This window comes from Sardina pilchardus, chromosome 20 (genome assembly GCF_963854185.1).
Source record: "Sardina pilchardus chromosome 20, fSarPil1.1, whole genome shotgun sequence".
Lineage (NCBI taxonomy): Eukaryota > Metazoa > Chordata > Actinopteri > Clupeiformes > Clupeidae > Sardina > Sardina pilchardus.
In genome coordinates this window covers 27,012,016-27,025,154 of record NC_085013.1, presented here as the reverse complement: position 1 = coordinate 27,025,154, position 13,139 = coordinate 27,012,016, and the positions used below count along the sequence as shown (strand labels likewise).

Below are 13,139 nucleotides of genomic sequence, written 5' to 3'. Positions count from 1 at the left end.
GGTGATCTCAGTGTGTGTCATCAGACGGATAATTCAGAAACCGGTTTTTAACAAAGTCTGAGGAGCACCCTCAACATTGTCGGTTGGAGGTACTTTGTACTATGTGGTGCTATTGTAGGGAGAAGCTGCATACGAGTGCGCATATTGGATTCATAGTGATTTGCCGTGGTAGCTAACACAACATTTGTTTACCTTTCTTTAAAAAACAAGAATTTTGTTTATTTCAAGGGGATACAATCTTAAAGACCCACTCTGACCCACTCTGCTTTTTGACCTTTTTTTACGTTTTACTTTTATTTTTATATATATATATATGATAAAGGTTACCAAGGCCTCTTACTGTGTTCCCTCACAGAGAATCCTCCTCTATATACATGTGTGTGTTTGTTTTCTTTTGTGTTTCCAAGTGACTTTGAATGGTTGGACAGAGGGACAAGGACAGCTGTCACATTTCTGAGCTGTCATGTCAGATACAACAGAGACGGAAAGCCCAAGGGAGGTTAGATGGAAAGGAGGCGAGCAGGGAAGCAGAAATGTGGTCTGGTCTCTGTCCGTATAGAGGGCCTGACCAGGGGCTCTCCCCGTCAACTCCCGTCCCCTCACTGGAGTAAGTCTTCTTCTGACTCACACTCCCTGAGAAGGACAGCAGTGGAGTAACTCTGTAAGGCAGCCCCGCTCCTCATCCCCCAGCAAAGGGGCATTTAAACACGTATTACTCACCTCCCGAGTCTCTTCATTAGTTCCCCACAGTGAACATGGAGAGGTTCGTTTTTAATGATGGTGTATTTTTGTATGAGGCTTTTTTTCTTTTCTTTTCTTTTCTTTTTTTTTTTTTTTTTAAAAAAGCCCCAAGCCTCATACAAATACAGCATCATGCATGCCCCAAGCATGTTTAAGGAGTTACTTATTGGCTTCCTCCACTTTGATGCAGCACTGTAGTTTGTTACAGTGCCTACAGAAATACAGCGGCCTCACTTCCAGCTACTGCTCCTATTGTACGGTGGACATTTTAGGAAATCCTCAGATGTCAGAATTAAATCAGGTGTCAGACATCAGACGGAAAGGAATCAGGTCTCAGGAAAACTTCTGTCAAGTTTACGGAATTACACAGTCATGTCTTAGACATCAGATGAAAAGCCGTCAAATGATCTCGGGAAAACATCTGTCATTATGGAATTACACCATCAAGTGTAAAAAGTGTCAAGAGTAAGGAAAATCTATGTCAGGCCAAACGACATCAGGTGAAACAGACTCAGACGAAAAAGTTTTCCAAGTTGGGTATCAGACATCAGCTGGATGGATGGGAGGATGAGAATATTCCTAATACTGCATGTCCTAATATGACAATATGAGTAAATGTCTGGTCCTTTGCTGTAGTCTTAGGTGGTTGTTTGCTTTAATGGACAGCCAAGATCTATCCTATTTTCCGTGTGAAAACCCCTGTCAGGGCATTTTTTGACAGTTAACAAATCACAAGAGGAGCTGGGTGATCTTAGCTGGCTTGATTATTGCGTGAATGTTCAACCTTCATTGACGTTGGGTACTTCTTGCTCAAACACACACTTTATATATGATCTTTAGTTATTAGAATAGTTCTTTTTAAAAGGAGTACAACCATTCTTTTGTATTTTGTAGGTAGTATCTCCAGCCATTAGAGGCTACTAGAGAAGCTACACATTCTGTTGTTATTGCCTACATGCACAGTTTTACACCTATGCCTCCTGCCTCTCTTTGTATCCTGGTTGCTGGTTTGTGAAAGTATTTTTTTAAAGATGTGTATACCCTTATAATATAAATGTTTGACTATTTCTGGCATGGGACAGCCTTAATGTCTTACAACAATGATCATATTTAGTTATTCACTTAATAACTTTCCTTTGCTTAAAAAAATAAGAAAAAGAAAAAGAAAAAGAAAGAGTGAGAACCTGGGGTGTGCAACAAGCAAAACAGAAGCCCATCTGTTATCCTCAACTCAAACAGAGAAACGATTACACAAGCACACACAGGACACACAGATTCTCTGGAACTGGTTCTTTGTAAGTACACTTGTGACAGACACCTACCCAATACCAGCAAATGGTGAGCCTGCCTGAGCAGTTCCAAAGTAATTTGGAAATGATTTCCATATCCCTGGAGTTGCCAAACTGGTTATTGTGTGATGACAAGTTATTCCTCCCTCTCTACGCCCTTCCTGACCACATCAAACAATCAAACACCCTTACCATCCTTCAAACAGGCCTTTTTTTTCTCTGTTTATATATACTGTCTATGTATCTGTCTGTGGTTATGTGCCTATTTAAAAACTGTAAAGTATCTTGATATATTTTTTCCTTTTTGTATTATCAGACAGATCAGTAGCTGCAAAAAAAGAGTTTCCCCATCAAAATGTTATCTTCCAATTCCCAGAAAGCATGTTAGAATAGATTAAGACTTGGGACATGTTGACATTTACAAACCTTTCAAAGTGGTGAGATTTCTCTTAGCTCCTTTGATATGCCATATTATGCAGCTCTGAAACTTGGTGTTCATGTTAGCATTAGCAAACATCATGTGTTAGTAAGCAACCACTGAAAATATATTATGGTACTTTCACCATCTTTAATTCAGCTGCAACAAAGGAGCTTTATCTTTTATATGTCTGTTAATCAATATTGTAGACATTATCTGTTGTCTGGTACTTCAGTGTCAGAGTAGAGTGATTATGACCTGATTCAAGTGGTGCAAATGTAAGAAAGGTTGTTAGACTGGAACTGACGAAGGCCCAGAGTGAGGCATCACATCAGGATGGCTTCTGACCATACCAGGGTTGTCTCATCTGCCTCTTGACACAATTATCTTCGACCTTAGTGTCATCGCTGTGAGCAGATGAAGTTAGAATCACAGGCCGTGGCTAGTAGGACTGTGTCTTTTCACTTGCATGCCCAATGTAGTGGTGGGACAGGATTTTTTTTACAGAAGGCGCCAATTATTTCAAATGGATGAGTTCAAATGGACTGAAAGACATTTTATTAGCAACTTGCAGTTGTGTCAATGATGCCCAGATGAAACCTCTTACTGCAGGCCAAACAGTAGGTCAAAACACAAGAAAATGAGAAGACAAAGAGACTAAGGAGTCACAGATTTACTGGACATGCACATGTCCACCAATTGTTATTGCCATCACGTTGAATGCTTTTAGTAAATGTTTTGAAGAATTATTAATACAATGCATTTAATACAAGTATACTTCTCAATTTTACTTTATTGTCCTATTAAATGTGTTGCAACTAATGACAAATGGAATGCATTTACTGTATATAGCACCTCTATTTCTATGAACACACACACACACACCAATGGGGGAGGCTGCAATGCAAGGCACCAACCTGCACATCGGAAGGTGTTTGGGGTTCTGTGTCTTGTTCTGTTAAATGTGTACATGCATGTATGTATGTTATGATGTGTCAACTATATGTTAAATATGTACATGCAGTTTAATTTGTCATAGCATGAAGTTTGCCGTCCTGAACTAACATGGTATTAAACACACTCAGGCTATAGCCTGGCTAGTCTGTCATCTGACTCCTATGTGTACAGATGGGAGTGTGTTTGATATCTAATGGTTTTAGGAAGTCTGTTCTTTCCTAAATATTATGTCTGTGTGGCTCTCATTCCAGGACACAGCACTGGACCCAGCCGAAGATGTTGCCCTTCTCTCCGTCAGTTTTGAAGATGCCGAGGCCACCCAAGTCTTTCCTAAACTTTACCTCTCCCCCAGTATCGAGCAGTAAGTCAGACTTCTAACAAATGTTCTGTATTATCATCTTAATGACTGCGTTTGTCCTTGCAAATATGAAGATGTCAGAAATGTAAACATCATCTGTATCTGTGGAACCAATGCTAGACTTGACAGTGAAAAATGGTGTGAAAATGTAGGTTAAGGTTGGGAGTGATCCATACATGTTAAGCATGCAGGCAGTGGACACACCCAGCCAACTGCCACAGCTTGAAGAGTGACTAAAGGATCCAACTTCCCCTTCTACAAAACTTTACTTCTCCAAAACCTGGAGTGAATTAATCATCTTGTGTTTTTCCAAGCCCCAACTTATTTGGAGACTGTCTGGACGTTATGCATTTGTCATATTCTCCCAACTAAATCTGTAATTTGGATTGGTTAAGTTCTGTCTTACGTTGGCCATTACGTTGAGAGCGACTGCACCTGTCTGAGACAAAGCATGCTGGCACACTGTTGCACCAAATATTTCATAAAGATGTGCCTGAGTGCTCTGAGTGGGGAGTGCTAGGCTGAGGTTTAATAGTGAAAGGTTTGGTTAACCATCAAGCATGTACTGTACCGTCACACCAGTGTGATGCTGGATAATGTTGAAAAATGAATGTTCTCTAGAATATCTGGGTTCATGGAATTCAGCATGACATTTTAGAACCTTGAATAGTTGTGTAACTTAATGTTTTGTTAGCATGTTCATACTCTCACCCATAAGCTGACCAGTAGCATTGCCAAGAAGTCCTTTTTAAAATGATAATGTCAGACTGTGAGAGTGTGCCATGATCATTGTGGTTTTATGGACAGTGTTTACCTTCTCCAAGTGAGTACTTCTCCAAGGAATAACCAGTGATGCTAATGTAGCTTATTAATTATTAAGATTGTTTAAGCGCTGTCTATTTTCTTATGTCTTTTAATGTCTGTGTAAACCAATTTGAGTCGCCATTCATGCCTGAAAGTGCGAAATGCATATATAGACTTTATTAGATGTAGTTTGCCTAACTTAGTGTGGATGCCTCCTGGACCCTATGGAAAGGTGATTGTATTCAAGAAATTTGCATAAGCACCAGCTGGTTCTCTTGCAACATCTTTAATTGTTTGTATTCTCTGGATATCAGACGTTTTTTTCATCAGCTTTTCATACAGGGTGCAACTATTCTGGCTTGTGCAGGGTTACTTACTTGCTTAAGGACTGGGTGTTCCATTTGTTGCATAATTCCATCCATTCTTCTGCAATCTGTCACACCCACTATTTTGCCTGTGGACGTTTTATTAATTAATTGCTCAGTTATGGAGAAGTTCCTCTTTCTTTCAAACAGACAAGGGTCACACCTGTCCTTAAAGGAGAAACCCAGCGAGTTTTCATATAGATCTCTGTTTCTGAAGTCCCGAGGTACTGTCGGTACGAAAAACACTGAAAACAATCGGTTCTGCCTAGCTTGAGTTGCAGCTAGGCAGCTACAGCACTACACCCTGTACGTGAGAGCTCACACGTGTCTCATGACTTCACCACAGGTGTACCTCAGGGATCGATACTTGGGCCCATTTTATTTTCCATGTACAACACTTCCTAACGTGATGTCATTTGCTCCCATGAACTCTCCTATCACCGTCATCACCTTTCAGATCACTTTCTCCAAAAATGAGCCCCTGGTATTCCCAGCTAATTAATCCAGCTATCCCCCAACACATCAACATCCAGTCTGATTCATCTTCGTTGGCCCCAGCTATAACTGCACATAACTTGGGTGTCATCATTGATGATCATCTCAATTACTCTGAGCGTGGAGCCTCAGTCAGGAAGTCATGTAGATTTACACGCAATGTAATTGCAATGTACAGAAGATCAGACCTTCATGCAGTATATCACACATTGTCTTGTGCAGCCCAAGAAAACACATGTTACTCCTCTATTGGTTACTCTTCATTGGCTTCCTACTGCAGACATAATTAAATTCAAATCCCTCACTGTGGCCTACACAACACGGGATCAGCACCTTCTTATCTTAATAATATGATCCAGCTTTATTGTCTATATGTCATGCACTTCCTGGAGGGCTTTTGCAGCCAGCACGAACATGTCCGATGAACGATCACCTGCGTTGTTTTAGCATACCTGTTTACACAGTTGGACCCGGTTGGGTGTTACCCCAAGTGAATGAGCATGTTAAAACGCTGAAGGATTTATGCCCGTGTCGAAGTTGAATTAAGAGTTGCCCTGTTGGGCATAGACAAGATATGTAGTGTCGGAGTGAGCATGAAAAGAGCAGAATATAACAGAAGATGCTGTTACTTGCACTCCACCGGAAATCAATGTGCTGGCTGAAGGTCTCATACCTTATGCTAGTAAATGTTACACAATCCAAATAGTAGCGTGTGGTTACGTTGAGGAATTTACTTTTCCAAGGTGATGCAATCAAGACAAAGTTCTCAGATATTGCCAAAGAGAACATGGTGGTAGAAAAGTTTAGAATAAGAAGGAAGGTTGCATGTACTTCAGGCTGTAGCACTCTCGTCCTGTATTATCTCTGCCCCTTTGCTGAAGCTCTAGGTTAGACCTGGAGGCAGTGTTGGGGACTTTCCATACAAAGACCATCTTGGCAAACAAAAGGAATTTTGCCTGTGTCAGCTTCTGGACAGACACTTTACAGCCCCCCCCCCCACACACACACACACACCTCTTGCTTCCCCTCCCGCTTCCCCTCCCGTGCCGGCCTGCATCTATTCAGCTTTGCTTGAATGTGGGTGTGTGTGTGTGGGGGGGGGGGGGGCATGTCCGCTCTCTGGCCATGTCACATTGGATCAATCAGAGGCCGCGCTGCCTTTGCCCCTCTGCATTACTGGGCCGTGCTAATGTGTGTCTGCGTGGAGTTGACCTTGCCAGGGTGGGTTTACATTAGTGTGCTGAGCGCCAGGGAAACAAAATAAGGAAGCCAAAATGGGTCTTGACTTGAAGTGTGTGTGTGTGTGTGTGTGTGTGTGTGTGTGTGTGTGTGTGTGTGTGTGTGTGTGTGTGTGTGTGTGTGTGTGTGTGTGTGTGTGTTTGTGTGTATTTGGGTGAGTACCTATGTGTGTAGTGACTTTTTCATGAAAGCGCTAAAAGCGTAATAAGCGTTAAAAGCGTTAAAGAGAATACATTTAAATTTGTGTGTGTCAGAAGCCCATTTTTGATGACCATGAGGAGGATATGTGGAGCAGTATGTGTGTGTGTGTGTGTATGTGTGTGTGTGTGTGTGCGCATGCTCTGTAGTGTGAGGCTCTCCCCATGTGGTAGGACACTCCGGGCATCCAACTAATGGCTTGGTCAGATTACAGACACAATTTCAGCCCGATTTTGCCAGGATTTTGTCATAATCGATAAACCGATGTCAGAATTTTGGGAGAATCTCTTGACACTTTGTTGACTGTGACACTATGGCGACACGCAATGTGAACAATAGGCTGCCCGATCTTGTAATGTGGCCAACCTCCTGACCAAGACGCAGCAAGAATGTTTAGTTCTATGATGGCCTTGTCTGACATAGTCAATCCTAGAAGATTATCATGGAAGACAAAAAAATCATGTAATCTGTCATGAGACCACCTCTCTAGGGCATCTATGGTGCCTGGCTTGGGAATCTATAATGTATGTACAACAGCAGTGTATGTATTCAGCTGAATATAGGCAAGTTAATACAGTAATGTAGCAGTGTGTGTGTGTGTGTGTGTGTGTGTGTGTGTGTGTGTGTGTGTGTGTGTGTGTGTGTGTGTGTGTGTGTGTGTGTGTGTGTGTGTGTGTGTGTGTGTGTGTGTGTGTGTGTGTGTGTGTGTGTGTGTGTGTGTGTGTGTGTGTGTTTCTGTATGCCCTAGGCTCAGTTGTTGAAGTGGTGTTGTTTGCCTTGCCTTGTGTATCTGAGTTACTTTGGGGCCAGACAGTGAAAAGACGGCACCTCTGAAGTTTTTGTCTTTGTTTGTTTGTTTGTTTGTTAGTTTTTTTCCCTGGCTTCTGCGCGTTCATGGAACACTCGCTCTGGTTCGACATCCCCTCTGGCACAAAGAGATGGAGAAAGAGAATGAGTGGGACTTTAAAGGCAAGAAGTATTGCAGGGTCACTAGGAGCAGTAGTATCAAGGCGGTGTGGAAAACCTCACTGGGCCTCCACTCTTTCGCCCCTCTCTCTCGCTCGCTCTCTGTCTCTCTCTTTCTCTTCAACTCGCCCCCCCCCTCTCTCTCTGTCTCTCTTTCTCTTCAACTCATTCCCCCTCTCTCTTTCTCCCTGTCTCTCTCTCTTTCTCTTCAACTCATTCCCCCTCTCTCTCTCCCGCTCTCTCTCTTTCTCTTCAACTCATTCTCCCTCCCTCTCTCTCTCTCTCTCTCTCTCCTCTCGTTCCCCATCTCTCTCTCCCTCTCCCTCTCCCTCTCTCTCTCTCTCACTTCCACTTCCTCATTCTTCTGCTCCTATTCTTCAGGCCTTGTCTTCTGAGGCAAACCCTTGTGAGAGCAGCTCCGTGTCTGCTTGCCTTACCTCTGGCACTTTAAACAGGAACGAAACACCGCAGTGATGCCGACTGATGTTCTACTCCCACTCCACCACTGTTAAACATTATCATGCCAAAAGCTATCAACTTTCCCCTTATTTGATAAACACTGATGGTAACTTATTTTGGCTAACACCATTTATAGGTGCGTATGTGTACATAGCCAGTGAGTGAGTCTGAATACAGTCTTGACATTTTATGCTGTTGTTTCTATTTTTATGTGGGCATATTTTTGAAGTTGTTAAACCCCAGTATCCTGTGACTCACTCATTCATTGGTCTCTCACTTGGGCATCACACAGTATTACATAAAGGAAACAAGTGGGCACTGCTTATGCCCTGATGTGCAATATTATTTCAGAGAAATTATTTCAGATTCTTCAGGATTCACAAAAGGAATGTACTGTATGCACATACTGTATGAAAACACTCGGAAGCACTGCATTTTTATGCAGGTAAAACAATACAAGGTGATAATTTGTTTGCTTCAGTTACTTCAGTATTTATTTGTGTAGTGCCACTAACAATTGAAATTGTCTCGAGGCACTTTACAAAACCCAAAAGAGGAAACCTATTACAACAAGCGCTTGGCAAGGAAAAACATTCTCTTAACAGGAAGGAACAGTGAGCAGAACGTCGCTTATAAAAGGGGACCCATCTGCCTGAGGCCAGCCGGATGGATTGATAGAAAAGGGGGATGGGTTGAAGGGGAGAAAATCAGAAGCATACATGTATTTATACATACATACATGCTAGGGGAAAAAAAGATGTCATAAACATAAACGTATTGAAGCATAATTGAACAGTTGATTTATATATCTCCAGTGCTTTTAATACCGTACATTCCATACTGTTGATTGAAAAGCTGGAGCACGTAGGGATGAACCACCCACTTAACAGCATGCATGAAGCCCTCCCGCCTGGGGACAAACGTTCTAGCTCACTTCCTTATCAGCCTCTACACTGCAGATCTCAAGCAAATCTCGGCACACTGACACCTGCAGAAGTTGGTCTGATTCTTGGCCTGATCGTTTTGTCTGGGAATCACAGCGAGTCAAGAGAACTGACCCAGATTACACAGAAATTACCCCAGAACTTTGTGGGTCGGTGTCAACGGAATCACTTTCAGATCAGTGCAGGAAAAACCCAAAGTGTGTGTTTGTGGTGGACTTGCGTAGGTGGAAATAACCTCCTCCCAAAGCAGTGAATATCCATGTAATGGGTTTGGTCACTGAGATGGTGAAATCCTACAAGAATCTTGTCGCTCATCTGAATAATAAACTGGACTAGTCAGACAATGCACATCCAGTTTATGAGAAAGGACAGAGCAGGCTGTATCTACACTGGGGAAACACAGTTTTTTTGGACTGACACATTGATTGACTACGCTGTTCCAGCAGATCTGTGGCTTGTCTGAATATATTAGCGAAGATAGCAGTGGGCGCAGTGAGGTTATGCGGGAGGAGTTATTGATGCCATCTGTTTGTATGGACCGGTGATGCTGTCACGTGACAAAGATGTGTCATCCCCATTCCTTGCATAATAATACTCCTTGCAGTACTTTGACTAAAAGAAAACCACACATCATCATAGCAGCTATATGATGTTTAGCATATCATTTCAGCTAGTGAAAGGAGTAGCTTTAGCTGGAAAGGTTCATGCACATTGTCTGCGATACTCATCTGTTGCACCTGCCACCAGTCTTGCTAGTGCAGTTCCTCGCTACTTTTCCTAACTTGCCATTCAAGATTTTGGCTACTTTCCCTTACCGCATTACGAAAAATAATATGAAGATTACATTGTGTATACACCTCAGGACAGTGTTTTATGCAAGTTTAAAGAAACAAAACCAGGCCCCAGCCGTGGCGCGACTGGCTGGGGCGCCTGCGCCGCACGCCGGCGACCCGGGTTCGATTCCCGCCCCGTGGTCCTTTCCGGATCCCATCCCTACTCTCTCTCCCACTCGCTTCCTGTCACTCTACACTGTCCTGTCACATTAAAGGCATAAAAGCCCAAAAAATATACTTAAAAAAAAAAAAAAAAAAAAGAAACAAAACCATATTAATGCCATATTAACTGTTCCTGTGTATTAACCTCATAGCTGAAGACATTTTGCAAAATCAATGTATAAGCCACGGACCACGGTTAATAGTTTTTTGTCAAATAGTTTTCTTTGTTTTTTTGTAGTAATGAATGTTTACATTTCTCTTCCTCTCCGTCATAGTGCTCTTGGAGGCTCTTCAGCTCTGCACATCCCAGCATTCCCTAGCGGAGGCTGTCTTATAGACTATGTGCCGCAAGTCTGCCAGCTACTCACTAATAAGGTAAGTTAGACCTGTTTGTGGTTGCTTTGTGGTTTTGTACCTCCTGTAATTACATGTGCAATTATGTTGTCATGTCATTGTTGCTAACAGGCTGTTCTTGTTCATGAGCCCCCGTGTTCATGCCCCCAGAGTGTAGCACTAGCTGGCTGGCAGATCTAGCTATTGGCAGTAACTTGAGCTAGGTAGATTCGATTGTTTCCGGAGGACTGTTTATTCTCGTACCGACAGTACACTCGTGACCTCGAGAAACGAGAGATCGATGTGAAAAAACGGTGGGATTCTCCTTTAATGAATGCCTTGTTGAAGAATGTCGAGGGCATTTGACGTCTGTGTCACATTGTTTTACATCGCAATAAAACAGGAAGTTATGGATTACAGCTTGACATTTCATAGACACTCTGATTTACTTAGTGAAACACAATTGAAAAAATTAGTTGCATTCTGGTTTTATGATTTCAAGGGATTTTAGTAATTGTGGCATGATGTGAATGTGATTATCATATAAATAATTGTTTCTTGATGAAGATTTTTTTCCCCCACGGATTTAAGTGTATGTTTTGGGGAGGGTACGTGTCTGGTGCTATTGTTTACACCTGTTCCTGTGTAGTGGACTCTCTCCTGCCCCCTCTGAAATGAATACAGCCGTGTAAATGTCACAGGCGCTAATCCACATTTCATCCTTGCCACAGAAACAGCCCGCAGTAGACTCTCTCTGTCTGTGTATGAATGTGCATTTGTGTGTGTGTGTGTGTGTGTGTCTGTGTCTGTGTGTGTGTGTGTGTGTGTGTGTGTGTGTGTGTGTGTGTGTGTGTGTGTGTGTGTGTGTGTGTGTGTGTGTGTGTGTGTGTGTGTGTGTGTGTGTGTGTGTGTGTGTGTGTGTGAGTGTGTGTGTGTGTGTGTGAGTGTGTCACATTCTGCGATATGCACAGGCTTGCTTTGTGGGGGTGTGCCCAAACTGAGAAACCAACGGAGTTAGTTGATTCATATCATAGACTGGGACCTGGTTGGGACAGTGTGCTATATTCACCTTACCATTGCACATTTTAGTCCCACCATACAGTACGTAATCGTGTCTGACCTGTTCCTATGGATGCATTCTAGTCCTGTGGAGGTCATTCAGTAATAATGACCTTCACACTTACAGACTTGACCAGAGGCTCTGTCCAGTAACACTGCCTGTGCTCACACCCCAACCCCCAACCCCCACCCCCACCCCCCTACTCCCCTCCCCACTCACCTGCCCTCTACAGTCGTCAACAACCAGGAGGGGTACCCTGTTAATATGCAGCCAAGCATCCTGCCTTACAAACAGAGAGTAGTTATTTCCAGTACAGCTACTGAGGGACCTATGCAACTGTGGTTCAGACAGTATGATACTGTAGAATTGCACCACCGTGAAATGAGAATAATCTGTGACATATACATGTAAATACTCACAGATTTGCTACCATCAGAAATATATAAAACAATAATATATATATATATATATACAGTGGGTATAGTAAGTATTCATACCCATGCTAAAGTTGACTAAAAGAGGAATATAAAATCATCTTTTGAGAATTGATTGTAATGCCTTAATTCAAAAAATGAGTAAAAATCAAACCGCTAAGGACACTAATTTTCTTTGTGATTGAAGAATGTATCGTAAATAGATAAATGTTCTTCCTTAAATACAGGGAGCATAAGTAATTGACCCCTATGTTAAATTCCCATAGGAGCAGGAGGATTTTTAATATGTTTTTATTTTTAAAGGCCAGCTATTTCATGGATCCAGGAGATTATGCATCCTGATAAAGTTCCCTTGGCCTTTGGAATTAAAATAGCCCCACATCATCACATACCCTTCACCATAGCTAGAGATTGGCATGGTGCTTTTTCCAGTTAGCCTATTGGCCTGTTTGATGCTCATTGAGCTCAATGCAAATCAAACAGGCTAATAGGCTAACTGGAAAAAGCACCATGCCAGTCTCTAGCTATGGTGAAGGGTATGTGATGATGTGGGGCTATTTTAATTCCAAAGGCCAAGGGAACTTTATCAGGATGCATAATATCCTGGATCCATGAAATAGCTGGCCTTTAAAAATAAAAACATATTAAAAATCCTCCTGCTCCTATGGGAATTTAACATAGGGGTCAATTACTTATGCTCCCTGTATTTAAGGAAGAACATTTATCTATTTACGATACATTCTTCAATCACAAAGAAAATTAGTGTCCTTAGCGGTTTGATTTTTACTCATTTTTTGAATTAAGGCATTACAATCAATTCTCAAAAGATGATTTTATATTCCTCTTTTTAGTCAACTTTAGCATGGGTATGAATACTTACTATAGCCACTGTATATATATATATATATATAATGGATGATGTACGGTAGTACTAGTATACACCTTATTTATTAGTCCCAACCATTGGCAGTTAAAAATTAAAAGAATTAGTAAAGTGCACATGGTCATCATAGCTGTCTGTCCAGTAGCAAGTGTACATTACTTCATTACTTCATACTGCATATTCATTATACAGTATTCATAT

The 13,139-nt window shown here is 42.0% G+C and overlaps 1 protein-coding gene across 3 annotated transcripts in view; it reads left to right on the top strand.

Moving 5' to 3' along the window:
• Window positions 1-13,139, top strand: part of babam2 (BRISC and BRCA1 A complex member 2) — a 33,736-nt gene that overhangs the window by 16,772 nt on the left and 3,825 nt on the right. For all 3 annotated transcript variants that reach the window (XM_062523790.1, XM_062523789.1, XM_062523788.1), the window contains exons 7-8: window positions 3,657-3,766; window positions 10,504-10,603. In XM_062523790.1, coding sequence (XP_062379774.1) covers window positions 3,657-3,766; window positions 10,504-10,603 — 210 coding nt within the window. The remainder of the gene's footprint in view (window positions 1-3,656; window positions 3,767-10,503; window positions 10,604-13,139) is intronic.